General features: G+C 42.9%; 1 protein-coding gene across 1 annotated transcript; it reads right to left on the minus strand.

Annotated features, from left to right (window-relative positions):
- Positions 1-903: 903 nt before the first annotated feature.
- On the minus strand, positions 904-9,705 carry LOC115904080 (acyl-CoA (8-3)-desaturase-like). The gene is made up of 12 exons (XM_030949171.1): positions 9,487-9,705; positions 6,780-6,890; positions 6,197-6,394; positions 5,107-5,208; positions 4,815-4,943; positions 3,645-3,702; positions 3,214-3,290; positions 2,669-2,766; positions 2,279-2,375; positions 1,504-1,583; positions 1,270-1,395; positions 904-955 (listed from the first exon to the last, which is right to left on the minus strand). The coding sequence occupies exons 1-12, from the start codon at positions 9,703-9,705 to the stop codon at positions 904-906; spliced, it is 1,347 nt and encodes a 448-aa protein (XP_030805031.1).
- Between the last annotated feature and the right edge of the window lie 7,222 nt (positions 9,706-16,927).

Genomic DNA, 16,927 nt, shown 5'->3' on the forward strand with positions numbered 1-16,927 from the left:
GTATTTATGCCTACAGATACCACATGCCATGCCAACTGCGTTCACACTGCCTCTGCAGGTGTCAGCAGCCCCCAGCTGATCTGCCTGTCCCTGCAAACCAGGAACAGAACTTGTTACAACCCTTAATAGTCACAGCAAGCTGACCAGAAGCGATGGGGACGTGCCCCAGAGGCTACCTTGTTCTTTGTAGATTTATTTGATCTGTTAAAGAAAATTTAAAAAGAAAATTCCACCTAGCCTAATGTCTCCTGACTTTCTGTACTTAGGAGACCTTAATACTGAAAGAGGCTTGTGAAAAGATGGAGAGTTTTTATCAGGACTTGTAAGGACAACAGTTTTGAATTGACAGAGAGTTGGTGTAGATTGGATATTAGGAAGAAATTCTTTATTGTGACGCACTGGAGCAGGTTTCCCAGGGAAGCTGTGGATGTCCCATTCCTGGAACTGTTCAAGGCCAAGGACAGGGCTTGGAGCAACCTGGTCTGGTGGAAAGTGTCCCTGCCCATGGCAGGGGGTGCAGCAAGATGATCTTTAAGGTCCCTTCCAACCCCAACCATTCCAGGATTCTATGACTCGAAGAAGAATTTCCTTTCAAACCTCTTCCATAAGCAAGGAGCTGGCACTTCCAATAAAGTTAAACTGGTCAAGATGATTCAAGAGCTACTTCTCCCCAAGTTTAAAAGCCCATCTCTGAATTCAGAGACTGAGAGCAGGAAAAAACAGAGGTTCATGGTGGGGAACAAGGTAAAAATGTATCTTGAAGCCACTTTCCCATTTCATTCTTACTGAAATTAACTTTGCCCAGCTCCTGAGTTCCCATGCCTGAGGACATGCACAGGGATGTGTCCTGGATTTTGGCAGCAGTTGTGTGGTGAAGGGATTCCCTTGGAGAGTTGCCAGTTTCTATCCATGCAGATATGCTTCCAGCCAGTGCTCCCCAGAATCCTTCAGGGAACTGCAGGAGCAGAAGGGAAAAATCACTTAGGAGGAGACAGAGTTCAACTTTGTGGAAGGCCAACTGTCGTTATAGAAATAAAAGGAAAAAAATTGATTTTAAATTGCATGGACACCTCATAGCAAAGTCTGACTGCTGGCAATGAGCTGAAAGGATTTAAGGAAGAGAAAAACAAGCTTTGAAACTCTAAAACTTCAGAGAAGTCTAAATAAACTCTAGGTTTGATCTCTCCGTGGACACTGATTTGAAATGGCTGCCTGGGTGTCTCTTACCTGCCACCACAGAGCAAAATCATCTTGTTTATTGATACTTACTGCAAAATATCTACAAAGGCTGTCAGCAAAGTCTTGCTTTTGTACTCAATGCCATGCTTGTCACAGAGGCTTTTCACCAGGGGAGACACTTTCCAGTAGTTGTGCCGAGGCATTGTGGGGAACAGGCTGCACAACGGGATGAGAGAGAGTTATTGCAAGGCTTGGCTTTCTCCCTCTTCAAAACATCCCCCTGCCCCAGATGATTCCCATTTTTTCCCCCAGGATGATACTCACTGATGCTCGATTTGGAAGTTCAGGTGCCCAGTGAACCAGTCATTGAACACAGACTGGTTCACGTTGCAGGTTGCGTGGAGCTGGGAGGGAAAAAACCCAAAATCCCCAGATGGTTTAGATTTTATTTTCCTGCAAGTCCAACAGTTGAACCCCCAGCAATCACTGCCCACCCTTATCTAGCATAAAAATCAAGGCAAAGTCAGGGATTGCAGCCATCATTGCCCTGAGGAATTCAACACAGTGTACACTAGCCCGGCTGAGTTTTTCATCCTTGATAAAACAGGAAACTGCTGCAAACCCACTATGTGGGATTATACTGCTGGAGGCAGGATAGATGTGAGCAAAGCTCTATTTACCTGATAATTGCCTGATAAAAAAAGAATCTATATTCTTTTTTTATCAGGCAATTTTGTCAGATTTATCTGTAGTAAACTTGCAGCCTGTAGGGTAAAAATCAAGGTATCCCACCTTGCTTCCTTTTACTTGGCCTAAAAAGGAAATTGGCTGTTATACCACCAGTACTTTTCTATAATAGGGAAGGGAAAGGGTTGTGAAAAATATGTCAAGGCCTTTCAGTGAATAAACAGTATTTTTAAAATCTAGATTTCTTGTTTACCAACTAAAATTTTAAATGGCTTGAATATTACAGAAAGGTTTATTTAATTAATGGAAGGGCAAACCTCATTAACAGTAAATCTAAGAGAATAACAACATTGTCTTTGTTCTATAATTTACACCAGCAGACCCAGTATTCCAGAAGGAAAGAGTTTCTCACCTGAGTGGACACCCAGTCTTTGTTCTTGTCATAATCAATGTTCATTGGGATGTGGTTCATTTGGGACACCCAAATAAACCAGCTACTCTCAAGGTACCTGGGCAGATAAATCCAGAAACTCTTGTCACATCTCTAATCCCATCCAAATTTAACACTAAAACACTTGGCTAAGTCTCTTCTTAAGTGAAAAAGCACTTTTGGAGTTTAAGAACCACTCAAGTTTTAGATGCAGATGTCCCTGAGCAGCCGCCACCCACCCTGAAGTTAAACTGTTTCTTCTGGACTATTTAATTCTGAGAAAATCATAGTTTCAGTTTCCATTTCTTTCTTTTGAAGCTCAATATTGATTACAAATATTAATTATGGGGCTCTGGGCATGCTCTGAGTTACCTGGACAGCCAGTAGTATATCATGAAGGTTTTAAAACCCATTAAAGGAACATACATGAGGCAGACTCGGATGTTGAAAGTCACAACCAATATCAGGTCCTGTAAAAAAAAAAAAAAAAACCACAAACAAAAAAACCCCAACCAAATCAGGATGAAAATCAGCCTTTGTTGATGAAATGCCTCCACACCATCCTCTCCCTTTTTCTTGAACTGCAGCTTAAAAAATGTTCTGATATGCAAATTTCTGATTTATCAGGAATATGCTCCATTCTGCATAAGGTGGGTGTGTCCCTGAAATATTCCTACTTAACCATCAATAGCTGCAGCCCTGCCATCACACTCTGAGTCTGGGAATTTCCTGGTAACTTTTATTTATCTGCTAAAAGGCTAAAAAGCCTCTTCTAAACTATTTTATTTTGCTGCAGCAAGCCTAGAATCAGCCTTCTCTATCCTTTTTCTCTCTTACCCCCCAGCCACCTGACCAATAGGAGGTGAAGGTGGATACAGTGACATTTTTGGAGTTCCAGACAGGGAAGCAGTGCTTACCAACCACTTTTTCCTCTTGATTGCAAAGTATATTGTTGACAGCTGGAAGAAGGGTATGAGGGCGAGTGGGGCCAGCACTGAAGGACAGAACAGAAAAAGAGAGATATTTGTAATTTCACTGCATCATAAAAATGATTCTTCTTTCCAGTGGAAGAAAAATTGCTGTCTTTCACTCATATTAACCTCCATGCACCCACATAATCTCTTCCTCTTTTCTTCTCATCACTTCTCCATTTCTTCCTCATTCCTGTATCTGTTTGATGCACCCCCACCTACATCTCATAACCCAAACAGAGACTCAAGGGGTAATTCCTCCTCATGGGACCTTCTTTAATGTGAAGGAAGCTTCCTGGAGCTCTCACTTCAATGGGAATATCTTTAAAAACCCTTATTTTGTGGGGAAGGAGATGCTGGTTTTAGGAGATACTCACAGATGAAATACTTGTGCTGGTAATTGTAAGGCATGAACTTCTTCTTCTGCTTTCCAAGCTGAAAAAAGAAAAGATACTGAAATATTCACAAAAAGCACAATTAAGTTTATTTCTTCACCTTTAATTTTTCACCAATTGCACAAAAAGTTTCTTAACATCACCCCAAACTTTTGTGAAAATAATTCTTCAAAAGACAAAATAATAAGGAGCTAAAGCAAACTACTTCCAGAGCTCCAGTCTGCACTGGATCAACACTGGAGCAGCAAATAAACTGGATAAACAAAAGCCCTGAAATCCACTTTGCCTATCCATAGTGTGCCTAACTCTGATCCTGCCAAAAAGCAGGAAGACATGAGAACTGATTTCCTACATTTTCACTCCGTCAAACCCACTAGAGCACAGCCAGCGGGCTCTGGATGTTCATGCTCCTACATGAGAGCTCTTTCCCAAAATCCCTGACAAAATCCAATGGTTTTCTATCAATAAGCATTTTGTATCTCCCATTGCAGGAATCTGTCTGGGGCAGCAGAGATGGAATTTTCCATGTGCCTTGGAGAGTTTCATCAGCAGGTAAAAGAGAGAGAGGCATTATTTTAAGAGGCTGGTGTATCTTGCAACGAGGCTGTTTCATCACTAAAGGATGAGTAAAAGGAATTACAAGGAAAAGGCAAACGAGCCTTGCCTATCCTGATGCTGTCAGAAACCATCATGGAAGCGGGGAGGATCTATTCAAAGTTTCTCTTTTTATGAAAGCCATAAAGTTCAGGATTAGGAAACCCTTCACTGTGTTTGTGTTCGGTGCTGGCCCTGAAGGATTTGGGTGCCCAACAGCTCTGGCAGCCAGGAGGATCCAGAGGGAACATCTGATTCACTACCACTCTCTAATGCAAGTGGCTGACTCACCCCTGGAGCTGCCTTCAAGATGCCTGTCCTTACTTAAGCACTGATTTTAAGCCTTTGCTTCTCAGGAGCAAGTCTCTCAGCATTGCAATAACACAGGACTCTCAGATTTTGGAAAACCTCAGTAATTATCATAAAATCCTAGAATAGTCCGGGTTGGAAGGGACCTTAAAAACCACTTTGTTTCAAGGCACAATCTGGGTTGTTATTATTCTATATTAGACACTTATCGCACTCTAGCTTTCTGTGACTAAATCTGCTTTTGCAGACCTCCAGGGAGAGGGTCTTTCCCAGGCTGAAGAGCAGAGGGTGCATGTTGAGGTCGGGGTCCTTGCGAAAGCAGTTGGGCTTGGCGTGGTGCTGGTTGTGCAGATGGTTCCACCAGCTGGCAGGCAGCCCCTGCGTGGGGAAAAGGGCAACACCAGGGATTCAAACTGGAGAAATATCAAGGATCCCATCTCTATTTGCTGCAATTCCCTCACAGGAGACCTTGCCTGGATTTAGGGACACTCCCATCCATTGCTTAGTCCCAATCAGCCCCAGAGAACATTCCCACCACTACCTTCAGCATGTTTATCACCACAATCTGCAGGAGACGATTCCACCTGGGCTTCCTGAAGACAGAGCAGTGCCCCAGATCGTGCTGGAACCAGCCCATCTGGATCTGGGAGACAAAAGGATCACTAAGGAAAGAGAACTGCTCCATTGCAATAATTTCCCTTATGAGTCTCTGTAACTTCATAGTGTGAGTTTCATCCTCCTTCTGATGTGTCAGGAGATACTCACAGGGCTGGGAACTTCCATCCAGGCCACTGTCCACCAGAGCTGCTTCATTCCAGATATTAGTTTCATCAGGAATATTACAGGGAAAGCAGCGAAGCATCATTGCAATTAACTTCACTGTCACAACATGGAATTCTGTTGTTATCATCGTGAATAATTAATTTCCAAGTAACCAGCCACAGCAAGTCTGTGGCTTCACTGCATTCCATATTTCCATGGAAATACAAGACTGCTCTTTGAGGGATATCTGCCTTAGCAGATATTAGGCAATTAAAACAGATTAATTAAATAAATTAGCTCATTTGCACCTGCTCCAGGGGGACCTGAGCAAACTTAAGCATTCAGTGCTAATAAGAAAATCTCGTGTTCCTCCCTCCACCACACCCTTCAATTTCTCCCATCTAAGTGCCACAAATCCCTATTCCCTCCTTCCCTACACCCACACTGAAATGGATCCTTTGCTGACATGGCTGAATTTACTAATCCAGCAGAAAACTATTCAGGGCTAGAGGGGACTCATAAAGAACCAAAAAATACCAGAGCCATCTGATAGAAGAAACAGAGAGCCAAAACTGCAGGTGAGAATGGAATATTCCTTCTTTTTGTTGGGGTAAGTGATTAAATCGGCTCATCCCATCTTGTGAAAGAGCCAGTTCCACAAGAACCCCACCATCCCAAGGGAGCAGCCTGTCAGCAAAATGAGATCTGCTGCAGGCAACAAAAATTGTGACGTAGAACGTGCCTGTCATCTTCAGCGAGATAATGGGATCTAAGGAGAGGCAATGCCTGGGATGGGAGCATTCCATTAATCCTCCCCACCTGGAGGAGCCGAGGGTGTCTGCAGCATTGAGCACCCGTCAGCAGTTTACCTGGGCAGTGGTGAAGAACACCATGCCAACCAGGAAAGGCACCAGGGATACGCCAAAGTACCAGAGCACGAGCCAGGATGCAGCATCCAGCACCAGGAGGTGAAGGAAAATCAGGAAGAAGAAGAAGTAATTGGGCCTCAGAAGTCCCATCTTCTCAATGGCGCAGCGCAGCTCACGAAAATCCTCCAAGAGGGATTTCTGTGGGTAAAGTGAATATTAATGCACTATTTACTTTGAAAATAGAGCAGAGCCAGGAACCCCAAAAGAGCCACAGAAGTTGGAGGAGATGTTCTGTCAGTAGGGGCTCTGTGCCAAAACAAGCATGAAGTCAACAAGACTTTGCTTTGATTCTGAAACATCCCAGCAAGGAGAAGAGAGCAGGATTTGGGGCTCTGGAGCTCATTCCTTGCTCCCAGGAGTGGATTTAGTGATGCTGGGACAGTCATATTTCCATGCCTGCCCATCACCACCCACAGCATCAGGCGTGCTCCTTCAGAGGCAATTCCTGCTACCTCCCCTGTTTTCCTTCTTCTTCCATGCTGAACCCTGAGCCATTCCCACCACTGGAATCTAGGGCACTCACCTTTTTATTAGACTCAAAGCTGGGTTGATCAGGTGCCAGCTCCCCAATCAGCAGAGATTTCAGGTACTTTTTCACCAGGGTCTTGTCGTTGTGGAATGCCACAAAGGCATCCTGAGGAACACAAAGGGAGGGAGTGAGAGAGGGCATGTCACTGAACACCAGAGCTGAGCCTCTCATTCCCCAAGTCTGGATTATAACACAAAATCCTGCTCCCCTTGTCCATTTTTGTCTCTCCTGTGACTCTTTCCTATTGACTGGAGCTTGGCCCAAGGAAGCTGGAGGAGTTTCAAGCACCCAGATTTCATAAAAGCCCCTGGGCGAGGCTGGTAATAAACATGAAAGGGTTTGATGAAAAACCCTTTGCAGAGGGAAACCTGTTCCTTCATCTGCTTGTTTCAGCACAGTCTGTCCCTAGAAGGCTCCAGCCAGCAGCCCTGCCCTATGGATGGGACCCAGGAGCAGGGAATGAGGTGTGTCTCTGCCATGCTTGGGATGAGGCTTTGAAATCCTGTCTGTGCAATACTAAGGCCATACAAAATAGATGCTGAAGCCTCATATTCAGCAGCACAAACTGGGTGTCTCTTATAGTTCCCTCCCAATTTCCAGAACAGGTTGATGTTTTGGGGATGTGGGAACACTAATGACACAAAAGTTCCTGTCCAAGAACCATTTCAAATCACAGTTTCAAATCAAATATAAACAATGGGAAAAGGATGAGATTCCAGATAAATCAAAACTCTTCTTTAGCTCACGTCCTCAGTGGATTTTCCAGAAGAAAGGTAAAGAGGCTGGCCATACGCTTTTTTCTTACAGAAGGAGCAGATAGAACAAAATCCTCATTTTGAACAGTCTGGTTTTGCTGATTTTGGCTCTGAAAATCAGCAGGGATGAGCACAACCCAAATATTCTGTACAGGTCTGGTCAGGATCAAATCCCTGGAAGAGGACAGAGGACTTCCTTGGAGCCTCTTAGTTGGAGACAGTCTCTCTCCGAGTACTTTAGTCTAGAAAAAGTCTGAACAGCGTGACCTTTTGGACATTTGAGCTTTTCTACAGACATCTAGTGACCCTTTGTCACAGTGACAAATGAACAACTCTGTCCAGACAAGGAGGACTGGGGAAATCTTTCCATCACAATTTTGTGCCCCTCATCCTCCAGGTCCTTATACATTTTTATATCCCTCCATCTTGCCAGGAATTCTGATTTAACCCGTAAGTATCTATACTGCAGTTTGGAAACAGGAACCAGAATTCTTTCAAGCAGAAATCCTATCAATAAGATCAGTATCACAGATTCTTATCACTGAAAGCCTTTAAGTCCTGCCTGTTTTTTCTTGTCCCTGGTCATAGGCCCTGATTAGCATCTTACTAACTTTAAGATTAAGTTTAGAGATTAACTTCAAGAACTATCACCTACTACGCACATAACTCACAACATCTGACATCAGTTAAATGCTCTGCAATGGTCTTGCCTTGTCTTTTCAAAATAGCCCCCACAAAGGAAGAAAATTCTCACTATGTATAGACTATTATGAGCTCTAGAGCAGTCAAGAGTTGTTGAAAAAAAAAATTCCGGATCCTGGTTTTAGGTAAAGTCCTGCACTAGTAATTTTTTGAGACATCTCCCAGTCCTGCTTTTCCATGTGGATTTCTTAGAATATATGGAGAAGCAGCACTTTAAAAGCAAAAAGGATTAGCAAGGGCAAGACAGAAAGTGTTGTTAGGATGCAAAACAAATCCACATTGAACCCACAATTTTGGCTACTTGTTGTGGTCCTGTCTTCAAAGGGATATAGTACACCTAGAGGTTTAAAAATACCTTTAAGATCAAGTAAAATCAGATTGTAATTATTGCTACAATAAAAACAAGTAAGATCAAAGGTCATTTTTTAAACCCGTTCACTGCGGTTAAATCCCCTGGGTGTCTATAAATACAATGATGTAAAGTGCAGGTCCTTTCAGGAGCTGGGAGAACATAGCTTGGGGACAAATCATTGCATGCATTCTGCATTCCTCGACTCCTTCTGTAAAAGTCCAGTGGCAGAAAGTGCAGGAGATAGCACCAGGATCTCAGGGCTGGCCTAGGCTCTGAAGGTCAGTGAACCTGGGAGAAACCAAACAAGACTCAAACCTCTCCTTTTGCTTCCTCTGAGATCACCAGGTATTTTTCTGCCCCAGTTTAAAGCAGGGTGCAAGGGATGAAATGTGAAAAGTAACTGATCTGGCCCATTTTGGGCTGGGAGTTAGAAGTGCTATCCCATTCCACACGCTGAAACATGAGGAATTAAGACAGGCTACGCAACTTTCTTCAAGTCAGAAAGTCTTGTCGTGACAAGAATTAAATCTCCCACAAGTTTATGCCCATGTTTCCAATGCTCAGATTTCTGCCTATTCAGAAATTCAGCATCTCCTTTCAGCACAGTCTGGGAGATCTGATTAGAATTTATTATTCCTGCCAAAAAGCACCAAATTATTTTAGATAAATCCTCTAGATCAAAGATTTTTGCAGGAATCCCTGGAAGATCTGTGTTCAAATATATTTGTAGGACTTTTCCTTATGTCCTGCAGCCCAAGGTCATCATGCTGCTTTCTCAGTCCTCTCTCTGACCAAGCACAAGGATGACCACCACCAGACAGGATTCCCCACCACATTCTCCTCCTTCCCTGCCACTGGAAGCACCTTCCTCCGCTGCTTTCCCAGCTCTTACCGTGGCATCCTGCCCGGCATAGTGGCTGATAACCCGGCTGCCCCCGGGATGTCTCTTGGAAAACTGGCTGACATCATAAACCTTCCTGTCAACCACCAGCCACTGCTCCCGGCCCTGCCCGCGGCCGTTGTGGATCCTGATCTCTTCCCAAGTGAAAAGCTGTGGAAAGGCCGGAACAGGTCCTGTCCCCTTCTCGCTGGGGCCAGTCTGTGGAGCCATCCGTGCTGGGATTCTCCAGTGCCAGCTCCCTGTCCAGGCTGAGGGTGGCCCATCCTGGCCTGCCCGTTATACAGCCCCACTCCAAGCCACTCCCTGCGCTTCCAAGGGCTGGTTGGCTCTCCTTGCCCAAACACACCCATCCCAAGCTCCCTCCTCTTCCAGACGCTTGGACACGCCCGTGAGGAAAAGCCTTGCTCCTTCTTGTTGTTTCTGAGCTGCCTTTGCAAGGTCTGACTGCTCCACTGAACACAAACAGCAATAAAGACAGAAATTTGGGAAGACAACCTGTTACCTCTAAATGGCCTCATTACCATCCAGACCCTTCAGGTTGTTCTTCGTCTTTGAAATTTTCTTGACTCTGGCATGCTAAATTAATGTGCCTTTCTTAAATAAATAATTGATTAAAATACCACCAGATCAGAGTAAATAAAGAATGCATTAAGAAAGCATTCTTTATTTCCAGTTAATTTGGCTTCTATATTGATAACAGTTGGTTTCAGAGTTTCCTATATGTTCCTGAGGCCATGCAACCACCTAATTGTTCAAGTAATTCATTCATTCATGAATCTATAACATTAAAATATTTTGTAGTAATAGCAGTAGTAATAATAGTGATAAAAATAACAATAATAATAATAGTAACAATAATACTAGCAATAACTGTTAACACCAACTTTGGCTATAAATTCAGAAGCCTATGCTTAAAGGAAATGTTGACATAACTAACTTTACTTAAACACTCCTCCTGCAGAAACCAAGCCAAAACATCTCTGATATTGTGAAGGTCTGCTGTGCAATAAGGAGGTAAAGAGCTGTAATAAAATGCAGTGACAAGGCAATTCCAAGTTTCCTATGAACTCACATCAATTTTGCAGAAAAATTTAAGCAATATAAATCAAATATTGCCCTACTTGAGATCTAGCAGTGTCTTAATCCTGGCTGGGTTTTTTTAAAATCCAAAATTCCAAGCCTTGGGTGCTTTTGAGGAAGGTACAAGCAGCAGGCAGACATGGTACAGTCTGAAGTGATACAGATGGGGTATTTCCATCATATCCCTCTGTAATGCTCTACAGAGTTAAACCCTGACTTTCCCCCCTTGCCCCAAATGTTCTGTTTATGTTTCTGAATTTCTTAGGTCTATAACCCCAGATGTGGCCTGCAGTGATGCCCAGTCCCTGCCTGAAGCTGGGCAGCTGAAGGTCTTAACTATCTCTCATAACAATGAGCTTCCCAGAGACTTCACACTCTGGGATTCCAAGAAAACTGCTTGTTGTGTGAGCTCCCAGTACTGAGAAGGACTGAAAACACTCAGGTGAAGCTGCAGACTTCAGGCAGGATGGAGAGATAAAAAAAGATAAAGGTAGATAAAAAAGCCAAACTACTTTCTTGACCAAGGCACTTCAGCACAGTGAAGCGTTTTCCGTGTCTCCCGAGCACAGAGTGGGCAGTTTTCTGGCTGACACAGAACTCCAAATTATGCAATTCTAATTCTTCAAATCATGTAGCATCCTGCAAATTAATCAGTCAAGCCCCAAACTGCCATTTTAAAGTGCCTGACATGTGGCAATTGGTGAACCGCCCAAAGTAAAAGAGAAATGTGACTGCTGCTATTCATCAGAGGACAGTGATAAAAGAATGGGAGGAATAATTTCTATCCTGCTGTCACATTGTATTTTGTAACTCTTTATCTTGCTCTAAATAAAAGCTGAGAGTGTCCACGCTAATGATGTGTTCATGATCTATGTACATGGGCAGAGTCTTACCTAAATCAATGTTCAGTACTTGAGGTGGTGGCAATAAAATATGCAACAGTTTGCGCAATTTCCTGCAGATGTGGGGTTTTGTGCACATGTGAAAATATCAAGTTACTCCATAGCTGGCTGAAAGTACAAAAAAACCCTTCCCATGGCCTTATATTCAGACTTGTACATGCAGCAGCTACTTGAAAAGGAGGCGATAAAAATGTGGGTTTGGTTTCGGTCTACGAGGAGATGCAGGATAAAGGACCAGGAATGTATTGGAGTGAACAAATATGGGATGTCTCTGTCTATACCCACCGTCAGCAGCTGTGACTTTCACTGTTAACACTGTGGGTGCCAGCATCCACCAAAATGGTGGAATTAAGTTTGGGAACTCTAAGATGATTGTCCTCTGTATTAACAGTGTGTATAAATATTTATTGTCCGAATTTATTTAGGATCAGATCCCATCCAGAGGGGCCTGTAATGCCCACTGATATTCTGTTAAATTAAAATCCCTTCCCAATGTGAAAGCAGAAGCTGCCTCTGTCTATATTATCCAGGTTACCAAACTGATTCCAAAAGCTCAGACAGTGAAAGGCATGGTCCTGCTCACCCAGAACAATGATTGAGAAACCTGTTAAAGTGAATTTACACCACACTCGGTGTTCTGCAACCACTGCCCACACACCTGCCAAAAAGCGTGTCCTACGTTCCCGGGAGCTGGTACACGTGCTCCCATGACTCAGAGCCTCCTTGCACAGGCTCCTGACAGTTTCCCAGATTTCCAGAAGGACACTACGTGACTGCTCAGCTGGCAGTTGCTGCCTCAGCCCTTTTATCGTCTGGCACGTAAAGGTTTGCAGCTTACACTTAATCCACTGGAGATAAATAAATAAATAAAGCCAAAAATAAACCTGGTACTGAGATACCCCAGAATATTTGGAAGTGGTTGATGATTTTAGAGGTTTTTCCAGCAAGAATTAATGATTCTTGTTTCTAAGAAAATCTTTTCCAGAGAAGATCTTTAGGTTCTGAGTAATATTGTCTTACTTTTTTACAGGGTTTTCATGGAGCCTTGCAATTGGGAACACCTCCCAAGTGGGGCTCCTGGGTAAAGCTGGGCGCAGAATCTCTACTTTATGAAGTGTAGAGCCTAACCAGAGTTGTTAGATAGAGGATAGACAGTTTTGGGTTGAACAGGTCTCCAGAATTAGGTGTCAAGGGTGGAAAAAGCTGGAAAAGTGTGACCTTGGATGAGCATCTACAAGTACACATGCACTTCCTTCTGAAAGCAGAGCTGAGCCTCTCTGCTCCATCCTGGCTGCTCTGGAGCCATGGAACAGCATCTTTGATCAAAGCAGAGATGATCTGTCTCTGCATCAGAAGGCAGGTAATTTATATAACCTAATTTATATAACATAATTTATGTAACATTTATACCTAAAATAATACCACCGAATTTATATAACATAACTATACTTCGAAGAGTTTGTCCTCAAGGGACTCTGGTGGAATTCATGGGATACTTTGTGAAGGGTTCAGGAATGCTCTGCCCTACAGTGGCTCCAAGAAAATTACCTGCATCCATCCACAGTCAGCACACACATTCCTGTGCACAGAGTCTGTTTTTCTTCCTGGATTTTACGGATTCTCCTTCAAGGCTCCCTCTTCTGTGACTGTGATGTGCCTCTTCCCAAACACAGCCAGGAAATAGAAATAATTAAAATTATTTTATCTCCAGAACAAAACTTTATGGGGAATCCATAATTCAAGAAAAAGCTGCATTCAGAAAGACCTTTGCAATCTTTTTAAGTGATAAAAAACTTGCACAGTTGGCAAAATTTTGTTTTGGAAAGGAAAAAGAATCTAGAAATTTACTGCTTTTGGATAAAAACATTATAAGGCACCATGTCAGTCAGGAGGAGAAAAGGACCAGGTTTTCCCTTTTTTAGTATATTCTGGGTTGATGAAAAACCACCCTGCATCTCAGATGGAGCTACTTACCAGGAATACCATGTCCCATGAAATGGAAAGAGAAACCTAAAGCAAAACCAAAGGTTTTTTTTATAGACAGAGTCAAGTTTGTAATGGAGACCCTGCCTTGAGGGATTTCATTTGCTCAGATATTTTAAGTTTTTATTAATTTTCATTCCTTAGTCCAGATATCAATAGTAAATTAACACAGGGTTTTTTTCTCTGTGAAAACCATCTTCACACCCTTTGCAAAAGAGGAAAAAAAACCACCTGGGAAAGCCACACCTTCCCTCCCAGCTTTTGGTTGCATTTTATGAGTAAACAATAAAACCCTGAGATGCTAATTAGAATGAGGGCTAAAATTAGGCTCTGTAATAAGCCCTGTGAACCTTCTCATCTAAATCTCCCCACAGAACATTAAATTGCATTAAAACACATATTATATAATTTTTTTTTTTGCAATTCCTATGAAATAAACCCTTTGCGCCCTTCAGCTTCATGAAAGAATCAGAAGAATGAAGAATCAGAATCCCAGAGGCACTTTTGTGGCTTTAAGATCTAAATTATGCTGATCTAAAGTTTTAAATTCTGTAATTCTCCTCTCCCAAGTGCTCTATATTGTTACAAAGAATAAGACATAAAATGATCCAAGTCAAAATTGTTAAATGCCTGTAACAAACCCATTTTGTTTTCTCACTCTTGCATATTTGGGGTTGGATTTTTTTCAGACCAGGCAGCATTTTTGTTGCATTTTCTGTGCCCAGTGCAGGGGACTCACTGCTTACAAACTTCTGAATTCTCTGGCTGCCTGAAATTGGGCATCCAGAGAAGATAGACTCCACAAAAGGTGCCCATGCTTGACAGTTTGTTTTAATACTTGGTTTGTGCAACCTTAATTAGGAACAAGGTGGCCTAAGCCAGGATTAAAACACCCACGGTGGTTCCATGGCCTACACTCAGAGCACTTTCCTCTGTTTGACCTTCCTGTGGGCCTTGGGCTACCTTCCAGCCTCTGTAATAAACGTGGCACAGCCAATATTTGGCCATAATTCCTTCTCTGCCTTCACCATCTGCCTCTGTCCTTCCTCAGCCACACATTTTGGGGCATATTCTTAGGACAATGTAAATATTTTGCCTCAGAGATGTCCCTCATCCTTAAACTTTTACATTCTACCCTGCCCACAAGGGCACCACTCATAGTTTGCATATTTTGCTACTTCTTTTGCAAAATTTAGTTTTCCTTTGACACTTTAGCAATTACTAAATTGCTGGAGTTACTACAAGTAGCAACTCCTACCTTTTTTTTCTCCATGACCTTTTCACTGTTCTTTCTATTCCCAATCAGCCTCACAGGTTGTCCCTCATCTCTCAAAAATGCTCTCCTGAGTTTGTTTCTCCCCTCTTCGCTAGGGATCTAAGTCCATAATTTTATACTTACTCCTTTATTTTGGCAACTTTGGAATATTTGCTGAAGACAGAAATACCTGTGGCTTTCTAGTCTTACATGTTTCTGATCTTCCTCTTGGATGAGGGGAGAAGAGGGAACAAAACAAAGAAAATGTCAAAACCTGAGCTCATTGCAGATCTCCACTCACCTTTTATTTTACTTGGGCAACACCCAGCATTTCTTACCTCACCTTGTTTCTTTTTCCTAACTGACTGGGAGACGATCCTGGAAAGGAATTCAGGCTCACTTGTTAGAACATTGGCACCCCTTCTTGCCAAAAAAAGTTATCATTCTATCTTGGTCTGCAGCTAAATGATGGGTTAGTGCTCATCTGAAAAAGTCTATTATGCAGGAGGTGACCTAATTAGGATAATACTGCCCACAGGCCTGCCCTGATCTCTTCCTGAGTCAAAGCAAACATTATACAAGGAATTATCACTCATAAAATTGAGTTATTCTTGAATTTTTATATTAGCCTTAGAGGACAACCTAGCACTGCTCCTGCTAATTGGACTAATTAACCTTGGTACTAAGAATTTGCACTTACACTGTATCTTGAACTGGTATTGATCCACACATCAGCTGCTGGATATTTCTTTCTTACTGACAGATTGAAGTATTCTCTGCTCTAAAACTTCTCATTTTATGATCAGGTCACTGTCTCTTCTTTTATTCGTCTCAGGGAATGCCGAGTTTTATTCTCTCACCAAAAAAATCACCAGATTGGCAAGAGCCTAAATGATGAGCTGCAAAAATCAAAAAGCCAGGCTGATTCTTGGGAGCAAAACCAAGGGAGATTACTATGGATCAATCAGACCTTTGGAAATTTTGCCTAAGGGGCACCATCATAACCAGCATTTCATATAATCTGTCATGGGTGTATCATTATCTGTTGCTGTTTCAAAACTATTCTTGGTGGAAATTCCTCCCTATTTTCTGAACATTTAATACCAATCCCTGCAGGAGATGCAAATGCCAGAGAAATCTCTTCCAGTGTAATCCTCTTCCTTTCCCACCCATGAGCAGTGTTGTATTACTGCACTTGTCCTCTACACCTGACCTGTTAGGAAATCTCTTTATATTCCTTGTAAAAGAACCTTGGGAAGCAGCAAATCCTGTTGTTTATGAGAGACTCAGCTGTGTTCATCATCCATCCTGTGGGATCTACAATCAGGTTGATTTCCCCTACTTTTCTAAAGGTGGGGAAAATTCCATAAAGAAAACCATTCCCCTCTTCAGGAATTTGGGATAATGGATGCAAACACATCCACAAGTTGGGCAAGGACTGCAAATCCACACCATTAACAAGTCCAAATGGGTGGGTGTTGGCAAGGGGAAAACTACAGCAACATTCAGTTGCCCCATCACCCTTAACTGTAAGAACATCACCCTGACATTTTTGTAATTCCAGTTGCTCCATTGCTGAAGATGTTCCTCCCTGATTTGGAAAAAGCAGTTTATTCCAGGTTGGAGCCACCTCTTTGTCCAATGATATTCCACTTAACTGGATAATCTTCAAAGCCTTATGAACCTCTGACATCTTCAGGAACAATATCCTCTTCTCCTTGCCATGAGCAGGGACACCCTCCACTATCTCAGGTTGCTCCAAGCACAGTCCAACCCAGCCTTGGACACTTCCAGGGATCCAGGGACAGCCACAGCTTCCCTTGGCAAGCTGTACTGGGGCCTCACCACCCTCACAGGTAAGAATTCCTTCCCACTACCCCACCTAAACTTCTCTTCTTTCAGTTTGAAGCAATTCCCCCTTGTCCTGTCACTCTATGCCCTTGCCAAGTCTCTTTCATTATCTGATCCCTTCTGATCCTCTGAGATGTCCTCCTCCCCTTCTGATGTCTGACTGCCACCCTGTGGCTATTCCACAATGTTCAGGTTCCATTTTTAAGGCCAAAAGGTTTCCACTAGATGGCAAAGTTGGGGCTGGTGTTCTTCCAAGGTCGTGTAATTCAGTGTATTTCTTGAGCCTGGAGAACTCTTCTCGAGCCTGGAAAACTTCCAGGAAACTCAGCACATTCATACCTGGTTGAGTCAGGTCCCCTTT

The sequence above is a fragment of the Camarhynchus parvulus genome, chromosome 5, assembly GCF_901933205.1.
Source record: "Camarhynchus parvulus chromosome 5, STF_HiC, whole genome shotgun sequence".
Classification (NCBI taxonomy): domain Eukaryota; kingdom Metazoa; phylum Chordata; class Aves; order Passeriformes; family Thraupidae; genus Camarhynchus; species Camarhynchus parvulus.

Excerpts from the sequence above, each read along its gene's own strand:
- LOC115904080 (XM_030949171.1), bottom strand. The coding sequence starts at position 9,705 with ATGGCTCCACAGACTGGCCCCAGCGAGAAGGGGACAGGACCTGTTCCG. Across the intron at positions 3,291-3,644 it reads CCAGCACAAGTATTTCATCT|TGCTGGCCCCACTCGCCCTC; the intron begins GTGAGTATCTCC and ends TCTGTCCTTCAG. Across the intron at positions 2,376-2,668 it reads ATATACTACTGGCTGTCCAG|GTACCTTGAGAGTAGCTGGT; the intron begins GTAACTCAGAGC and ends TTATCTGCCCAG.